Source organism: Eucalyptus grandis, chromosome 6 (genome assembly GCF_016545825.1).
Source record: "Eucalyptus grandis isolate ANBG69807.140 chromosome 6, ASM1654582v1, whole genome shotgun sequence".
In the NCBI taxonomy this organism is placed as follows: domain Eukaryota; kingdom Viridiplantae; phylum Streptophyta; class Magnoliopsida; order Myrtales; family Myrtaceae; genus Eucalyptus; species Eucalyptus grandis.
The window spans coordinates 27,061,891-27,083,037 of record NC_052617.1 but is presented as its reverse complement, the minus strand read 5'-3'; the positions used below and the strand labels follow the sequence as shown (position 1 = coordinate 27,083,037).

The 21,147-nt window shown below is 39.9% G+C and overlaps 1 protein-coding gene across 1 annotated transcript; it reads right to left on the bottom strand.

Annotated features, from left to right (window-relative positions):
• Window positions 1-5,631: 5,631 nt before the first annotated feature.
• On the bottom strand, window positions 5,632-6,012 carry LOC104451779 (cytochrome P450 71D8-like). The gene has a single exon (XM_018875561.2). It carries the CDS (start codon window positions 6,010-6,012, stop codon window positions 5,632-5,634), a length of 381 nt encoding a protein of 126 aa, XP_018731106.2.
• Between the last annotated feature and the right edge of the window lie 15,135 nt (window positions 6,013-21,147).

The following is a 21,147-nucleotide window of genomic DNA, read 5'->3' as shown; positions in this document are numbered from 1 at the left end:
TAATTCAACTTGTAATCAGCAGTTCCCTTCAGATACCTCAGTATTCTCTTAACGGCCTTCCAATGTGCTGACCTGGATTGGATTGGTATCTACTCACCATTCCAACTGCAAAACATATGTCGGGTCTTATACACATCATAACGTACATCAAGCTCCCAACAGCACTAGCATAAGGAACATGTTTCATTTGTTCCTTCTCTTGTGGAGTCCTTGGATACAGTCTATGGCTCAATCCTTCACCTTTTGCAATAAGAGTGTCTATGGGTTTACAATTTTGCATACGAAATCGTTCAAGAACCTTATTTATATATGTTTCTTGCGAAAGAGACAACGATCTCTTCAAACGATCTCTTGAAATCTTAACTCCAAGAATGTATGCAGCCTCACCCATGTCCTTCATCTCAAAGTTGGAAGACAACCAACTCTTGATAGTCTTAACAAACTCCGTATTGCTTCCGGCAATTAGTATATCATCAACATATAATGATTTGATCACAAATTGATCCTTGGATCTTTTGATATATACACAATGATCCTCATCAATCATCGTAAAATCATATGCCATTATGGCATTATGAAAACGTATATACCATTGTCTTGATGACTGCTTAAGATTATATATCAACCTCAAAAGTCGACATACTTTTTTTTCTTCTTGGCCTTTCACTATGAAACCAGCAGGTTGTTCCATATATATTTCTTCCTCTAATTCTCCATTGAGGAAAGCAGTCTTTACATCCATTTGATGTAACTCAAGATCCAGACTAGCCACTATTGCCAGAATAATGCGAATCGAGGTAAATCTCACTACAGGAGAAAACATATCTTCATAATCAATTCCTTCCTGTTGATTGTACCTCTTCACCACAAGGCGAGCCTTATGCCTTTCAATCGAGCCATCAACCTTTCGCTTTATTTTGAGAACCCACTTGTTCCCAATAGCTCTGCGTCCTTTTGGAAGATCAACCAGTTCCCAGACTTGGTTTGATCTCATTGACTCCATTTCCTCTTCCTTGCATTAATCCATTTTTCCTTATTAGGGCAATTCAGAGCCTCATTAATATTTCTTGGCTCATCCTCATCTTGTGGAGCAACCATAAAAGTTTCTCATTCAATGTCAAAACGTCGACGGGGAATACTTTGGCGACTTGTTCGCTGTATGGGAGATTGTACACTTTGCACATCATTCCCCATCATGCTCCCACTTGGATTAGGTAATGATGATGTCGTCTCATCATGTGGTTGCAATTGAGAATGAGTTGAATTCAATTCATCACTTCTCATATTACTCCAACTTGGACGAACTCCATTAACATCATTATCCTGATCCAAGGTCTCAAATAGGGAACAATCTTCCCCTATTTTGCCCTTCTTAGGAAATTCATCCTCTAAGAATGTGATATCTTGTGATTCAAACTCAGTTATACTCCCACTTTCCTGCTCACCTATGAATACATATCATTTCGAGTGTTCTGAGTACCTTATGAAAATACTCTTCTTTCCTTTGGGACCCAATTTCCCAAATTTGTGAGAGGACTCATGTGTATAGGCGGCACAACCCCATGGCTTAAGAAAACTTAAGTCCGATTTTCTACTTGTCCATAACTCATATGGAGTGGAAGTAACTGATTTGGAAGGCACACGGTTAAGTATATAGGCAGCAGTTAACAACGCATCACTCCAAAAGGTAATAGGTAAGTTAGCATGCGCCATCATGGACCTAACCATTTCCAGTAGGGTTCTGTTTATTCTCTCCACAACACCATTTTGTTGAGGAGTATATGGAATAGACAATTGTCTTTCTATTCCTTTTTCATCACATAATTTTTTGAACTCATCAGATAAATATTCTCGACCTCGATCGGATCTCAATGCTTTTATTTTCTTGTCTAATTGATTCTCTACCAGGTTCATAAACTTTTTGAAACAACTTATTGCTTCAGATTTATGAGAAATCAAATAGACAAATCCGAATCGAGTATAATCATCAATAAATGTGATGAAATAAACAGCCCTATGCCTTCCTCTCACATTCATTGGACCACAGACATCAGAATGGATTAAATGCAGAGGAAATTTAGCTCTTTTACCTTTCCCAAATGGTTTCCTTGTCCTTTTCCCTTCTAGGCAATGCTTACATATGGGCAAATTGACTTTTTAAATGTTGCCCAACAAGCCCTCTTTGGCTAGTCTATTCATACGCTGTTGGCCAATGTGACCAAGTCTAGTATGCCACACATTCACATCATTATCATATGTATTAGGAGACGTGAGAAGGGAATAACAAACATTTGCATTAACATAATCAATATCTAATACAATGAAACCATCTAGAAAATAACCACAACCATAGTAATTTGTATTCAAAAACAAATTCACACCTCTACTATAGAAGTTCATATTAAAACCTAATTTAACCAACACTAATACAGACACTAAATTCCGACGAATCTCCGGAGCATACAACACATCCCATAGGAACAAAGTGCGTCCACCACGCATATTCAGTTGGCATGTGTCAATTCCTTTCACTTCAACTCTGGAGTTGTTTCCCACATAGATCCACTTAGTTCCAGTTGGTACTCATCGGAATTCCACGAAGGATCCTCTATCCTTTGCTACATGGTCCGTCGCTCCTGAATCCACAGTCCACAAAGGATTAGACTCAGTTAAGAACACAGAACTCGACATAAAAATAAAGTTCTGAAAAGTACAAGGGGTGCATACCTTCTTTGGCTCATGACAGCCGCGAGCATAGTGACCCTTCTTGTCACAGTTGTAGCATTTCACCCTTGCAAGCTTCTTCATGCGAGGACGCTTTCCTCTTTCATGTTGGTTAAACTTGGGTTTTTTCCCTGAAGGACCTTCTTCCTTGCCTTTCCCTTTATCAAACCAGTTAGGGCGCTTGCGCTTGGAGCTCGAAGCTCCATTTGAGCTAGAACTAGCATGATAGAGTTCTGCATCCGGCTTAGCTGCCAAGAGGCGGTCCTTTTCCAACTCAAGATGGCGCACTGCATCCTCAAAAGATTTGATATTTTCATTATGGGTCGGGTGCACCTTCATATGCTCCCAACTCTGAGGTAAGGAACGAATCACTGATTGCACCTGCTGCTCATCTGTGAGGATATGGCCAGCATCTTTCAGCTCATTTATCATGTTTGACATCTTTCTAAGATGTTGCTTCATGGTCTGACCATGAGGCTTCTTATAGGAGTCAAACCTAATAGTGAGCTGTCTCAGTCTAGTCATCGAAGTATGACCAAATCTAGCTGCCAATGCCTCCCACATTTCCTTGGCATTGTCAAAACGCCTAAACTCTCGCATGACATAATTTTCCATGTTGCTCAGCAACGTGATGCGAGCAAGAGAGTTCTTTCGTTTCCATGCAGCAAAAGCTTCCTTATCTCTTTTGTGCCATGCAGTATTTCCTTCTTCAGGTTCTACCATGGTCAGGTTAAGAGCCTCAAGTACCTCTTGCTCTTCCAGCACATATTGGATTTTCATGTGCCATATCTCATAGTTGTCACCATTGAGCTTTTCACCTTTGTTCAACTCGGCAACTATGCTCTTCGTGGCTGAAGCCATTGATTTGAACACATCAGATATATATGCACGAATTATTAATGCCTATCATTTATGCATTCCTATTTGCATAGACCTATCATATTAATGAATAATTTCAAGTAAGGCTTCAGAATCAAAAGGTCACTATGTTTCCAATCATCCTCCAAAATCCTAACTTAAAACTATCATTAATATAATTGTCTTATGCAAAATAAATTCTATGAAGTTACAAAAACTTCTATAACTACCCACAGCTAACTACCCACAGCAACCAGCAATAATAGAAAGTAACAGATAATTGACATACAATATAATAATGCTTTCATATAATACAACTAACATATAGGTTGCTACATCAACAACAATTATATAGTAAACATTACATAATTATGTCCACAAAGCACACTTAACATAAATCAGCCAATACAACTAACACAAAGTCAGCACACGAACTGGGAAAGATCATTTTTTGTTCAATTTCTTGATCTTTTCCCTTGTAACAATGCAGTAATATTCATTTACAAAATCCATCACAATTTTCTTATATGAAGCAGCTCCGTTGACATCCCATATGCGATTCAACACATCTTACCATTCGGGTGGAAGAGTGTTTATGAAAAATCGCACCATCTCTCGATCTTGTGGCATAGGACGACCATTCCATATGACCTGTTGAATCTTCCCATTGACCTCAAGGACATGATCAATTAAGTCTCCACTCTCCCATCGATGATCAGTCAGCTCAGCTATTAACTTAGACAGCCTATCCTTTTGTTCATCGGTAACTGCGCGAATAGGTGTGCGCAACCTCAGGGGAGGCATTGTTCGTGCAACAAATGCAGAACTGTTCCTGCAATAAATGCAGAACAAATAAGGGATCACAAATAATCCATATAGACTTAATTGAAAAAGAAACACATTCTTTTCCTTTTTTTTGTCAATAGTCAACGGTCGTCGGTCATCGGTCAACGGTCAACGGTCAACGGTCAAGTCATCGGTCGTCGGACCGGTCAGGCCGGTTCGGGCGAACAGACGGCACGTGCCGCGCGCGTGCGTGGGCTGACGTCACGCAGACGTTAGCCGGCACGTGCCGCGCGCGTGCTGGGCGTCCGCGGTGCGGTTCGGGTCGGGTCGCCGATCAGGTCGCCAGCCGGTGACTGCCCGGCCAACCGTCGTCGTGCTGACGTCATCGATGATGTCACCCCAGCGGTTACTGACCATTCATGCTAACGTCAGCACGTGTTGGTCCGCCGACCGGCGCGTGCCGGTTTGCTGCCGGCGTCGCGCACGTGCCGGTTCGCCGATCGGCACGTGGAGCGCACGCGTTGAGCGAGCCAGCGCTTCCGGGCGCGTCGCGCCCACGCGCAGCGGCTTCTGGCCACGCGTGTGGGCGTGTGCGGCGTCTCTTGGCGGCGTTCGACATATCGCCAGACTCGTCTCAACGACCCCTTTCTCCCTATGCCATCAAAATTTGATTTTGACTTACGAAAATTCAGAAAATTGGGCGAACAGTGCTCGGGTGTAAGGATTTCTCGCCCCAATCTGTATGGCTGAATTACTTTCGTGAAAAATCAATCAAAAAACATCAAACAGGTCGGGAAAACGTGAACTAGGGCTTTGATACTAATGTTAGGAATAACGGATCCCCATAAAGTGGATTCAACACTAAATCGAACCCCTAAATCAATGCGGAAGACGAGCCTGGGAAAACAACACGTATCACCGATCCTAAAGCACACCACGGATTCGAGCGTACCTTTTTAGCCACAAATTAAACACCGACGCTGATAGAGGAAGAGAAACTTGATCTTGTTCGATCCGGTGACGCCTTGAAGGGAAGGAAAATGTTGCCAGAGCTTACTGTTTTTTCCTTTTCTTTCTTTGGAGAGAGAGAGAGCGTGAGAAGAAAAAGACGTACGTTTGCTTTATGTTTTCTTCAACCGGTACATTCTCTCTCTCTCTCCTCCCTTTTATATGTCCCCCCATCAACGGACCGTATTCCCGTGGGCCGGGCTTTTTGGGCCCAACTTGGGCGGACGGGCCTTAAGCCCATCACTAATAAAACCATCACCAACTAATCACAAGAAGCCACTTCGACAGGGGAAACATGTCCCCAACCTCAAAGCCAGCTGACAATCTAGTTGCTTTGGCGACTACTGATATGATCTGCTCCTCCTCCTCCTCCTCCTCCTCCTCATTGCATTTCTTTCCAAAAGCCACGATCGAAGTAATTCCGTAACTAGTCGAGAATAGTCCCTGAGTAAGATCGATCGGAGATACTGCATTAAAAGGGACCCATTTGACGAGATTGAAAACCTCTTCTTCCTTTATATGCCTAAAAGACTGGACCCTCTTGGCACTCGAGAGCTCTAAAGTGCAGATTTTTCTAAGCTGCCTCCAAGATAAGCCGTAAGGCTCAAATGCAATGTCAGCAGATTCGTGCGACATTACGTTGGTGGCAAGAAGCTAAGGCCTATTCTCAAAAGGAAGGTCGGGAGTCTTTGTCACCTCTTTGGCCATCTCGGCCGAAGAAATGACAACATGAGGAACTTCCTCAAGCTGTAAATGCATCAACGGCCCGTATTTATTGGCCAAGTCTCACAACGCATGATGAGGCGGTGACCCAAGAAGCTGGTGCAAGTTTCCTATGAGAGGGAGCTTCCTCAGATCGGGAGGAAGCTTTGGAAAGGCCTTTCACATGAGACTTGTGACCTAATTTAGTACAGTGAAGATGAAGATGAAGATGAAAGACTATGATAGGAGAGGCAGAAACTTGGAATTCCTTTTAGGTGAAAAATGAAGGAAAATGACAGAGCGGCCTTTCTGGAGATACTTTGCTGATAATTAGCTTATAAACTCTTTCGGACGGCCAAAAGTTACTTATGAGAAAACTAGCTTATAAAAGTTGAAATTGTCTATTTGCGAGTTGGGATCTTATGGTAATGATTGCATTAAATTCTCAAAGATTCGTTGCCAATGTAATGCAAACATCTGTTGATAGCAACATTAAATGACCACCCTAGTATATTGGAAGCCTCTTTGGTGGGTGAATTACATCTGATGCTTCCTAGGTCTTTTTTCTAAAAATCTATGTAGTACTATTCTGTACAGTCTCTTAAAATATAATAATGTATACCCGACCAGTTCATATCACACATATTGTTTGTTGAAGCTTACGCACTAAGGCATGTCTCTCCCATTGGACTTGGGGCAGGAGCTTGCGATGTGGTTTCAATTCTAGCTTAATAGGTGTTTCCTTCGGACAATACCTAATGTATGAAAAGAAAAAGATTATATGCTGAATTAACTTAGATCGAAACTAATTTAGTGAAGAAATGTTTTCAAGCTTTTATCTTTTTTAACCTTGATAATTTGACTCATATATATATATATATATATATATATATATCTAGCATTCCAAGAAGATAGTTATTGGTAATTTAGGGTGCGAATGGTAACGTTTCTGTTCTTTTTTTGTTCCTGGGAACAGAAACAAAAAAAAGTGTTTCTGTTCCGGGGAACAATTTTTGAACAAAAGAATGCGTTTGGTAACGTTTGGTCCGGGAATAAAAAATGAACAGAAACACGTTTGGTAAATTTTATTCTTTTTTTGTTCTTTTAATTTTTTAAACATTTTTATTTTATTTTTCATTTTTCCTTTCTTTTTTATTTTTTTCTTTTTTTTTCCAGTCACCGGCCTCCGGCGACCGGCCGACGGGGCCGGCAGCCTCGCCCAGCCACGGCGAGGCCGAGCCTTGCCGTGGTTGGGCGAGGCTCGGCCTCACCTTGGCCGGGCGAGCTCGGCCTCGCCCGATCCGGCAAGGCCGAGCGTCGCCGGCCCCTCGAGCTCGCCCGGCCATGGCGAGGCTCGGCCTCACCGGATCTGGCGAGCCCGAGCTCGCCCGGCCAAGGCGAGGCTCGCCTCGCGCGCGGCGACGCCGAGCCTCGCCGCGCCGGCGACGCCGAGCCTCGCCGGATCGGGCGAGGCCGAGCCTCGACGGCCGGTCACCGGCCATGGCTGAGGCCGGCGACCGGCGAAAGAGAAAAGAAGAAAAAAAAGAAGAAAATAAGAAGAGAAGAAGAAGAGAGAGAAGAAGCTTGCCGGAAATGTTTCTTCATTTTTGTTTCTGGAACAAGAAACAACAAATTATTGTTTCTTTTTTCTGTTCTTATTTCGTTCCAGAAACAAAAAAACAAAAAAAGAACAAAAACGCAACCAAACGCGTTTCTATTCCTTTTTTGTTCCCGGGAACACTTTCCGTACAGAAGTGTGCCGGAAACACTTTTTTGGAGTGTTTCCATGCACACCCTTACAAAACATAAAAAACTAGATATAGAAACACGAATAGTCAAAATGTATGTATAGCTTTCGTTTTCATGTATTAAACTTCAATTTGCTTCTCTCAATAGCTTGAATTTGGATAAATATATTAAAAGTGTCAAAAGTTATGTACAATACTCATTTTAGTGTCAAAATATTTCACTAACTCAATTAAATGCTAAATTGGAGGAACAATAATCACTTAAGTGCCTCTCCAGTGAGAAATTCTAACAAAAAATTTATGTGACTTTTATAATAAAAATTTTAATATAACTTGGTTTTTTTATATTAAAAAAAGAAAAAAAAAAGAAAAGGAAGCAGTTCACGTGTTTTTTGGCTACTGTCCAACGAAGAAGAGAAAATATGGGCATTTTTTTTCTTTATCTCTTTCCTCTGTTATCCACTATGTAAGCTCGCTCTGTTCAACAATGTTGTCAACCCTCTTCCTCACCTGCACGCCTTTGATTCCTCTTGCTCAAAAAACCCATATGGTCATCCCCTCTCTCCTAGTTCGACCTCCGCCCCTCCTCCATTGTTGCCACCGACGGAGTTGCCACCAGATCTGGTCAAGTGATGCCGACGCTCGCAAATTGTTCATCCATGGACGAGTGTCACTGTCATTTGCGAGCCACCCCTATTGTCTTCAACAAGCTTGGCCGATAGGCCTTTTCTTCGTATCTTCAATTTTTGCTTTTTAAGAGCTCACCGGACTGTCTCGAATCTCTGTTCACCCACTCCTGAAGCTTTAGAAATGCGTCCCGGACCTCTTCAATATGGTCGGGCGAAGCAATGTCCTCTCGAGAAGATTCTTGAAAAGATGTATACTAGAATCAATTTTGGGGTTTGACAGAGTAGGATTTTTTTTATTTTTTAAGGGTGTATATACACGTCATAGAGAACTAAGGACGGAGGGGTACGGTCCCTACAAATACATTTTTCGCATGAAAAAGGAAGTGTTAGGAATAACGGATCCCCGAAAAACCGGATTCGACACTAAATCGAACCCCTAAAGCAATGCGGAAGACGAAGCTCGGAAAAACACATATCACCGATCGTAAAGCACACCACGGATTCGAGCGTACCTTGTTAGCCACAGATTAGACACCAATGCTGAAGATCGAGGAAGAAATTCTGATCCGATGATGTCAATTCGCCTTGAAGGGAAAACAACGTCGCCTTAAGCGTTTGGAAGAAAAGAGAGGGAGAGGAAAACGTACGTGCGTTATTATGCCAAGAGGTGCGTTCTCCCTCTCTCTCCTCATTTATATATGTACCCTCTAAAATACAATTAATCGTGCCCCTTCATCCATGGGCCCTACTCTTGTGGGTCGGGCTTTTAGGCCCAACATGGGCGGACGGGACTTAAACCCATCTCATATAAAACCATCATCTCCTACTCGCACATGGTGGGCTGAACAGGATTCTCTTTACCTCTCTTCAACATTCATACCGGTGAATAATCCGTGCGACCAGCATACTTTGAGAGCTCGTTGCCATACATCTGTTAGGAATATATAGCAGCTCATAATGGGCATCACATCCTGAGTAGATTTAGTATGCAGTACCCTAGATCGATCGATCACATTTACATCTCTCTTGATCTCTTTTAAACAATTATATATATATTGTATTCATATATATTGTATTATGATTATCACAAAACAGTCATAAATGGTTAACCGGTGAATACAAAAACTACAATGTGATTCTCCAAATTCGATCTTCCTCTTCCCTTCAAACTCTCAATTTCAGTTCAGCTTGCTTTTCTAGAAATGCACCATTAGATCGAATCAACTCATGACCATTGGCAACATCCTAAGATAGCAAACACTAAATAGAAATCTTGAGAATAAGTAAGAGTCATGAGGGGACTAAAAATTGAGGAACTTTTTTCCTCAAGAGTCTCACACGACATAAAAGTTGAGATCAAACTTTTGCCACTCTTATTGGTCATTTCATGCATACGTAGTATGAAATACGTATTACGGTATTAACTCCTTTCCCATGGAGCGCATGTCTATATCTTTTAATACCGTACAGATAATAGTTCAGACATACCCAATGTCTAACTTGAGTTCACGTATCTACTCATTCACAAAATTCATCAGAACTCACATCTGGCATCATAGACAGATAAAGTAAAATATGTGGGGTATTTTACTTTCGGACATAGTAAGTATTATGTCCTCATCTTAACACCCAGTTAAGGCGACATACGTATTTTAAGCTTGAGCTCTCGATTATCACCTAGATAATAAGCTTAAAAAACAGTCTCATCTCTATTTATCACACAGTAAATAGAGGCGATTACCCGTGTGAGTGGGCTAATCTTATAACTGTCCGACATACTTTCTCAAGTTAAAGTAATGCACTGAGCATTAAGATGCATAAAGATCAAACAAAAATTCATAGGCATTAATGATTAAAAAACACAAATTCATCAAATGTGAACACTTCAGGAAAATTATAATCTAGTACATCAGACTCTACGCAATCCTAGAGATTTTACATGGCCACAAAACATATCTCTAGGTTTTGGCTTTGTCATAGGATCTGCTACCATTCTATGCGTAACATGTACTGTAAGTTCACATCTTTTCGTGCAATCATATTCTTGACAAAATTATACTTGGTATCTATATGTTTGGTCTTGCCATGATATTTTGGATCTTTGGTGTACGCTTTTGCTGCTTGGCTATCACAATTAACCAACAATGAATCTGCAGCACTTCAAATAACACCTAAATGATCCAATAATCTCTTAAGCCAAACATCTTCTTTTATTGCTGCTGATAATGCCACGAACTCAGTTTCCATCGTGGACAAGGCTATACACTTTTGTTTCTTACTGCTCCAACATATGGTGCTATTATTCGGTAAGAAAACAAACTCAAAGGTAGATTTTCTTTCATCTAAATCTCCTCTCCAATCAGCATCATAATAGCCTTTAAGTTGCAGATCCTTTCCATAATAACTCAACGTATAATCAGCAGTCCCCTTTAGATACCTTAGTATTCATTTAACGGCTTTCCAACGTGCTTGACCTAGGTTGGATTGGTATCTACTCACCATTCCAACTGCATAACATATGTCAGGTCTTGTACACATCATAGCGTACATCAAGCTCCCAACAGCACTAGCATAAAGAACATGTTTCATTTGTTCCTTCTCTTGTGGAGTCCTTGGACACAGTCTATGGCTCAATCCTTCACCTTTTGCAATAGGAGTGTCTATGGGTTTACAATCCCATATCATTCAATTCAAAGCTAGAAGACAACCAACTTTTGACAGTATTGACAAGCTCCATATTGCTTCCGACAATTAGTATATCATTAACATATAATGATATGATCACAAATTGATCCTTGGATCTTTTGATATATATACAATAATCCTCATCTATCATTGTAAAATCATATGCCATTATGGCATTATGAAATCGCATATACCATTATCTTGACGACTGCTTAAGGCCATATATCGACCTCAAAAGTTGACATACCTTTTTTTTCTTGGCCTTTCACTATGAAACCAGCAGGTTGTTCCATATATGTTCCTTCCTCTAAATCTCCATTGAGGAAAGCAGTCTTTACATCCATTTGATATAACTCAAGATCCATACTAAACACTATTGCCAGAATTATGCGAATCAAGGTAAATCTCACTACAAGAGAAAATGTATTTTCATAATCAATTCATTCCTGTTGATTATACCCCTTTGGCACAAGGCGGGCCATATGCCTTTCTATCGAGCCATCAGCCTTTTGCTTTATTTTGAGAACCCACTTGTTCCCAATAGCTCTGCGTCCTTTTTGGAAGATCAACCAGTTCCCAGACTTGGTTTGATTTCATTGACTCCATCTTCTCTTTCATTGCATAAATCCATTTTTTCTTATTAGGGCAATTTAGAGCCTCATTAATATTTCTTGGCTCATTCTCATCTTGTGGAGCAATTATAAAAGTGGCGACTTGTTCACCGTATGGGAGATAGTACACTTAGCACATCATTCCCAATTATGCTCCCACTCGGATTAGTTAATGACAATATCATCTCATCATGTGGTTGTAATTGAGAATAAGTTGAATTCAATTCATCACTTCTCATATTACTCCAAGTTGGACAAACTCCACTAATATCATTATCTTGATCCAAGGTTTCAAATAGAAAATAATCTTCTCCTATTTCGCCCCTCTTGGGAAATTCATCCATTAAGGATGTGACATCCCGTGATTCAAATTTAGTCATACTCCTACTTTCCTGCTCACCTATGAACACATACCCTTTCGAGTGTTCAGAGTATCTTATTGAAATACTCTACTTTCCTTCGGGACCCAATTTCCCAAACTTGTGAGAGGACATATGAGTATAGGCAGCATAACCCCATGGCTTAAGTAAACTTAAGTCCGGTTTTCTACCTGTCCATAACTCATATGGGGTGGAACTAACTGATTTGGAATGCACTCGGTTAAGTATATAAGCAGCAGTTAACAACGCATCACTCCAAAAAAATGATATGTAAGTTAGCATGCGCCATCATAGACCTAACCATTTCCAGTAGGGTTCTGTTTCTTCTCTCTGTAACACCATTTTGTTGAAGAGTATATGGAATAGACAATTGTATTTCTATTCCTTTTCATCACATTATTTTCTGAACTCATCAGATAAATATTCTCGACCTCGATCGGATCTCAATGCTTTTATTTTCTTGTCTAATTGATTTTCTTCCAAGTTCATAAACCTTTTGAAACAACTTAATGCTTCAGATTTATGAGAAATCAAATAGACATATCCGAATCGAGTATAATCATCTATAAAAGTGATGAAATAAACAGCCCCATGCCTTCCTCTCACATTCATTGAACCACAGACGTCAGAATAGATTAAATGCAGAGGAAATTCAGCTCTTTTATCTTTTCCAAATGGTTTTCTTGTCGTTTTCCCTACTAGGCAATGTTCACGTATGGGCAAATCGACTTTTTCAATGTTGCCCAACCAGCCCTCTTTGGCTAGTCTATTCATACAATGTTGGCCAATATGGCCAAGTCTAGCATGCCACATAATCACATCATTATCATATAAAGTAGAAGACGTGAAATAAGGGAATAACAAATATTGACATCACCACAGTCAACATTTAGTATAATAAAACCATCCAGAAAATGACCACAATCACATTAGTTTGTATCCAAATACAAATCTACACCGCTATTACGGAAGTTCACACTAATAACAAGCTTAACCGACACCAAAAACAGACACTTAAATTTCAACGAATCTCCGGAGCATATAGAACTTCATGTAGGAACAAGGTGCGTCCATCACGCACGTTCAATTGGCAGATGCCAATCCCTTTAACTTCATCTCTGGAGTTATATCCCACATAAACCACTAAGTTCCAGTTGGTACTTGTTGGAATTCCACAAAGGACCCTTTATCCTTCGCTACATCGTCTGTTGCTCCCGAATCTACAGTCCACAAAGGATTGGATTCAGCCAATAATATAGAACTTGACACATAAGCAAAGTTCTCAAATGTACAAGAGGTGTTTACCTTCTTTGGCTCACAACAATCGCGAGCATAGTGACCTCTATTGTCACAATTGTAACACCTCACCCTCGACAATTTCTTCACTTGAGGACGTTTTCCTCTCTTGTGTTGGTTAACTCTTGATCTCTTGCAATAAGGACTTGATCCTTTGCATTCTCACATATTGAACGAATCGATACGCTTGCGCTTAGAGCTCAAAGCCCTTTCTAAGTTAGAACCAGCATTGCAAATATCTATTTTTGGCTCACATGCCGTCAAGCGGTCCTCTACCAGCTCAAGGTGGCACACAACATCCTCAAGATCTTCCATAACATGGTCAAGAGCTTCTAGTGCTTCTTGCTTTTCCAGCACATATTGAATCTCCATATTCGATATTTCATAATTGTTGCCGTTCATATCAGCAATCACATTTTTAGTTGCTGAACCCATCAATCTGAACACATCAGACTTATATGCACGAATAATTAATGCCGATCATTTATGCATCCACTTTGCACAAACCCATCATATCAATGAATAATTTCAAGTAAGGTTTCAGAATCAAAAGGTCACTACGTTTCCAATCATCCTCCAAAAATCATAACTTAAAACTATTATTAATATAATTGTCTTATGCAAAATAAATTTTATGAAGTTACAAAAACTTCTATGAACTACCCACAGCTAACTACCCACAGCAATTAGCAATAACATAAAGCAACAGATAATTGACATCCAATTAAATAATAATGCTTTCAACTAATACAACAATCCATTACACTAAGTAATATATACAAAGAAAAATATCAACATAGAAAGAGATATTCACACTTAAAAAATATCTCAAACTAATCTAAGAAATAAATAGAGAAAGTCCCTTCTAATCTATCAGTCAAAACATCTGAGAAAACTGAAGGCACATTTGCCAACCATGGAAAAACTTTTGGAGAGCTTTCATGTCGCCACCAAGGCGCATTTACTCTACGCCATGTGGCGCTCAATCTAAGGGTTGAAGTTTTGGCCAACTCAATCCTATAGTACTCTCTTACAAAAGCTTACACTAACCTTCTATAATCCGGGACCACGTTGACCTCCCATAGCCGATCTAACACTGCTTGCCATTCAGGTGGAAGAGTGTTTATCAAAGCCAGCACCTTCTCAAAATCCGGCATAAGATAACCATTCCAGATGATTTCCTGTATCATTTGATTGACCCTGACCATGTGTGATACTAAATCACCATCAAGCCACCGATAATCAACTAATTCTTTCATCAGCCTTTTTAGTCTAGCTCTTCCTTCGTCCATTCTCGGGATTGCAGGTATCCGTGCATAACGCATCATAGTTCCCGCAACAAATGCGAACCAAAAAATGGATCACTTATAATCCACAATAAACAAAATGGAAAATACATAATTTTCCATGATTCATGCAACAAATGCAGAATAAAAAATGGATTACCTCTAACCCACATAGACATAATCGAAAAAAGAAACAAATTCCTTTTCTTTCTTTTTTTTCTAGTCAACGGTCAACGGTCAATGGTCAACAGTCAACGGTCAACGGTCGCCAGACATCGGACGTCGGACCGGTCGGGCCGGGTCAGACGAACCGACCGCACGTGCCGCGCACGTGCCAGGCGTCCGCGGGTCGGGTCGAGTTGGGTCGTCGGCCGGTGACCGCCCGGCCAACCGTCGTCGGCGCTAACGTCATCGATGACGTCATCCCAGTGTTACCGACCGTTGGGTGACGTCATGCTGACGTCAGCACGCGTCGGTCCACCGACCGGCGCTGCCGGTTCGCCGCCGGCGTCGCGCACGTTCCGGTTCGCTGACCGGCGCGTGTGGCGCACACGCTAGCCGATGCCAGCGCTTCGGGCGCGTCGCGCCCATGCGCAGCGGCTTCTAGCCGTGCGTGTAGGCGCGTGCGGCGTCTCCCGGCGGCGCACGACATGTCGCCGAACTCGCCTCGACAAGCCATTTCACCCTGTGCCTTCAGAAATTGATTTCGAGTCACAGAAACTCGAAAAAAATGGAGGAACAACGCTCAGGTGTGGGGATTTCTCGCCCGATCCGTACGGCCGAAAATTTTCGTGAAAAATCAATCAAAAAACATCAAACAGGTCGGGAAAACGTGAACTAGGGCTATGATACCAATGTTGGGAATAACGGATCCCCGAAAAACCGGATTCGACACTAAATCGAACCCCTAAAGCAATGCGGAAGACGAAGCCCGGAAAAACACGTATCACTAATCGTAAAGCACACCATGGATTCGAGCGTACCTTGTTAGCCACAGATTAGACACCAATGCTGAAGATCGAGGAAGAAATTCTGATCCGATGATGTCAATTCGCCTTGAAGGGAAAACGGCGTCGCCTTAAGCGTTTGGAAGAAAAGAGAGGGAGAGGAAAACGTACATGCGTTATTATGCCAAGAGGTGCATTCTCCCTCTCTCTCCTCCTTTATATATGTACCCTCTAAAATACAATTAATCGTGCCCCTTCATCCATGGGCCCTACTCTTGTGGGCCGGGCTTTTAGGCCCAACATGGGCGGACGGACCTTAAGCCCATCTCATATAAAACCATCATGAAGCAAAAGCTCTCGATGTTATGGAGCTCCCAAATCGTCATCCACCCTTAGTTGTCAGAATATTATCGATGTGCCAGGAATTGTCTTGCTCCACTCTCTATTTTGCGATTTGAATACTTAGATTCCATTTGTTTTATGAAAAATAATTTCCGGAAAAAACATTTTCTGAATTTTCCGGCGTTCGTTTTATGAAAAATGAATTATTTTGGGAAAATGTTTTCCGTTAAAGGAAAAAATTCTTCAAGATTAGGGAAAAATATTTTCCACTTTTGAAAAGTGGAAAACGTTTTCCTCACTTAATCTTTCTTATCTCACGTCTCTACAAATCATCACTTCCTCCTCCCCTTGCTTCTTCTTTTCTTTTTTTATTCAAATTATTTTTTAATTTTCTTTTTCTTTTTTAATTCGAATTATTTTTAATTTCCTTTTTCTTTTCTATTTCTTTTCTTCTTTTTTTTTTCCTTTTTCTTTTCTTTGTTTCTCATCTTCTTTTTTTCTTGGCTAGTCGTCGGCCGTCGCTAGGCGAATCTCGAGCTCGTCAATCTCAAGCTCGTGCTCTGCACTCTTGCTTATCATTTTCTTTATTTATTTTACCTTGCAGTTGTACATTGCTCAAGCAAAGGGTTTTACATACTTTGCTTATTTTTTCTTTTGTTTATTAAAACACAAAAAACACAAGGGAAGAACGTGCCACTCAATTAGAAGATTCCCATTAGGGCTATACATGCTTCGCTTATTTTTTCTTTTCTTTTTTTTTTTTTGAAAATCCATATGAACATTTTTTTTTAGAGTAGATGAATGTTTTGTGACAATGATGGAACAAAGATATGAAGCAAGTTTGCCTGAATTTAAAAGCAAGTTCATATTTGATAGATTTATAGGTTGGTAAGTAATGCATGCCTAAGTGGTAAAGTCTTAGAAAATATTTTCCTCCTTACCAAATACCAGAAAATATTTTTCGAAACATTTTTAAGTTTAAACCAAACACTAGAAAATATTGTCATTTTTTTAGAAAATGACTTATGGGAAAATATTTTCCGAAAATGACCAATTTTCTACGAAATCCTTAAAGAACTCGAATTCGGCTCAACACACTATTGCTAGATTTGACCTTCGTTCGCAGCCACCAACAATTGATTCCGGAAGAGCGCGAGGTGCACTCTGTTTTACTCTGCTTTGCGGCCGGTTACGAAGTGATGAAATTGCTCCCGAAATCTATTTGTTTGCTTTGATTCCCACCGGCAATTATAGTCGAACTTTATGTCCTTGATCTCATCACATATTGCAACTCCATCATCATCCATATTCTAGGTAGCGTTCGACTCCCGTTCTGTTTTGTTCGGATCAAAGTTGAAGCTGAGATTTGATCTTCTCTTTTCCCAATAAGGGGCGGGATGGGCCCTCACGGCGGTGGAGGTTGGGATGAGCCGATGGAGTAGCTTCTTTGTGGCTTGCCGGAACATGGTGGATTGAGGTGAGAGAATTCATTCAATGGCCGGTTAGGGTTTGAAATTGGGGCTTTCTTTCAATTTGGCGATTTAGGATTTTTATTTAGGGGAAAGCTACTAAATGACGTTTCTTGCTTTAATGCTTATTAGACCTTCTAATGAGCCATGTCAACTTAAAAAATTAATACCAAATAGATTAGAGTTGACATTGAATAAATTGTTTTTCAAAAAATTTGGCACTTAAATGGACTCTCGAAAAAATTTTGCATTAAAATGAATGCTGTACACAATTTTTGGCACTTCTATGTACTTATCTCGCTTCAATTTCTTCATTCATGGCTTTCCTTAATTATTCCTTTTTCACAGCATCATCGTAGACAAGTGACTCACAATCTGCAAGAAGGTATACAAGGTAAAGCTCATTGTTGGCTTCATAAAGCTTAGACAATCTCTAATCTTGGTACTAATGGTTCATCAACACCATTTGAAGAAGTTGGTGCTAATGGACTAGAAAAAGATATTGGAGAAGAAGGTGAAGAGTTATCTTTCAAATCTAATTAGCTACCATGAGCATTCATTTTATCTTTTGGATTGTCTTTTCATTTGCTTTCTTCATCGAGCTTGACATTTATGCTTATATACACTTTCAATCAAAGAATTTGTAGGCATTCAATGATGAGTTGACCTGATAAAAATTGGCTTTTTACCCTTGTCTTCTAAATTCGATCTTTTCTGGTTTAGGACATGAGCATAGGCAATGCTTTTGAAAATTCTCAAATGCGAAACACTTACTTTTCTCCCACTTCATACTTCTTGTGGAGTTATGACTTCAAGTCCATATGTGGACACCCATTTTGTAGATAGGCTGCAAACATAATAGCTTCATCCCAAAGTTCCTTGGACAAGTTTTTGCCTTTCGACATGCTTTAGACCATATCAAGAATTGTCCTATTTTTTTCATTCGGCCACGCCATATTGCTGAAGAGAATATGGAGCTGTCAATAAACATAAAAAACCATGATCCTCACAATTTTTTTTGAATATGGCTAAAGTGAATGCTCCTCCATTATCGTTTCTCATAACTTTGATGAAATAGCCACTCTCTTTTCAATTAAGTTCCTAAATTGGTTGAAAGTGTCAAACACTTTTGATTTTTTTACTTTTCTTTCAAAAATAAGCCAAGTTTTATGAGTAAAATCATCAATAAAAGTAACAAAAATATTGATATTTACTATTGGGCCGCACACATTAGAATAAATTAACTCAAGTGATTTCTATGCGCAATAAGTTGTTTCCTTTGGAAGATAGTTTTGGAAACATAATTGATTAGGATGATCAATATTTGCTAAACCATAAACCATCTTCTTGCGTGAAAGCAAATTAAGACCACCAAAATTGAGATGGCCGAACCTCAAATGCCACAACTGTGAAGGATTATCCATGCATGCCTATAAGCTTTGAGTCATTTCATTTATATATATATATATATATATATATATATATATTTAGAATAAATATCATGTTCTTCGACATCCTCACTTTTGCAATCAGTTTCTTATTTTGGTCTCTTAACACAAGGCTAAGATCTTTCATGTGGACAGTATAGCCTTTCTCCAAGATCTGTCCAAAACTCAAGATATTGCTTGACATTTTTAGTACATAATAACATTAGTAATAAACCGATGTATACCATTCCTCAAATAAATCAAAATTATACATTTGCCTTCGACAAGAATTTTACAATAATCATCGAACGAGACTTTCCTCTTTGATTATCCCATCTAACTTGGCAAACATTTCTTTTCACCCATACATGTGGTTGCTTGCACCAATGTCCAAGTACCAAGTATCACTTTATTCACCTTCATCTTTTTTGAATGGCAGTAAAAGAACTTGCTCTGCATCATTCACCAAATTTGTCTTTTTCTTTTGCTCCGCTATTTCCTTTGCAACAACAATCGGACGTATAATGACCAAATTCATCGCAATAATAACATCAAATTTTAGATTCACCATATCATTGGCCTTTCAAATTCTTTCTTCTTCCATGAACACTTATTTGATTTTGACATCTACTATCATTTCAAGCAATATCTTCTCTATTTTGTTCACAACCTCTACCTCGAAAGCAACCTCAGTGTTCACCTCGACCACGATCTTGATTTAGTCCCTCAAATTTCACAAGATCTCTACTTTGGGTCCTTCTCATCTTGGATGGTCAAACGAGTTTAGAACACTTCCTCCTCCAACTTATGCTTATTTCTTCTTAATCTTTCTTCATGGGCTTGCAACGAACCCACAAGCCCATCAATCATCATGGCACCTAAATCCTTGGACTCTTCCATTGCAACGCCAATGTGATCAATACTTCATGTCTAAGTACAGAAGAATCTTCTCAACAACTCGACCATCTAGAACATGTACACCACTTCTTTTGTCTAGTTGATAATCACCAAAACTTTGTGAAATAATCAACATTTGATTTAAATTCTTTCATATGGATTGCCTCGAATTTGTCTCTCAAAGTTTGAAGATGAATCCTCTTAGCTTTTTGTACTCCTTGGTGTGTGTTATGAAGGATCTCCCATGCCTTCTTAGAAGTAGTAGCATTCGAAACATTCTCGAACACAGTATCATATAAAGCTTCTTAGATAACTGACAGGGCATCCTTTTCTCAAACTTTCTCCAAGGCGGTCTTCTGATTCTGATTGAAGGTGGCTTCGTCTTCTAGGTCATCATAGTCTGTGTTGACAAGTTCCTATATACGATAAGTGCCTAGTAGGGCTTTCATTCCAACAGCCCAATTACCATAGTTTTCTTTGGTAAGACGAGTGTATAAAAGATGAAGTTGAGTGTTTGTTGAGGTCATGATCATAAATCGTATAATTTGATGCCAATTTGATGGGACAATTTGAAGGTGAAAAAGCTTACGACTCACTCGACTCAAAAAAGAGAATGAGATGAATAGACTTTACCTCTTTTTGCTTTTATTTCATCTTATTTCACTCTATCAAAAATGATCATAGGACTTGTCTTTATACCGACTTGTTACATGAGTCTTACTCTTAAATGACTTGTAAAAAATGTCTAGCATTTCACGGAAATAGATTCTTAGGAATTCACAAAACATAAAACTAGATATGGAAACACGAATAGTCAAGAGGCACATATGTAGGACACTCATGAATTTGGCTTAATTACTAAGAATTTTCACCTAAGCAAAAGAAAACGGTTTGTTCTCGTGGATGTGGACACAGTTACCACAATACCAACACCACCTGCTACACAAGTTTGTTCTAAGATTGCCTACGGCCCCAGCACAACCATCTAATATTGCACTTCTGTATAAACTGTAAGACATGATTTTCAGTGGAGGGCTCCACCTAAAACTCCAACTTAATTAACTCCATGACATGATTTCATGTAGGTCAAGAATCGTCATTCCGATGGGATCCTCAAGAAATGTTTTTCTGCCTTGCCTGGGCCACGTTCCATATATAACTCAACCGTTGAGCAGAAAAGGCTATGGCAGGTGACTCTTTTGGATCATGCTTTAATTCGATTCCTTCTCTTATATGTAGAGTATTTCAATTTCTTCTTTAATCCACTAAGCTCGCAAAACTGGCCCTTCGAAACAATCAACATTGGTTGACATTGCAGGAGAGCAGGTTCTTGAGAAAAATCACTCCAGTCC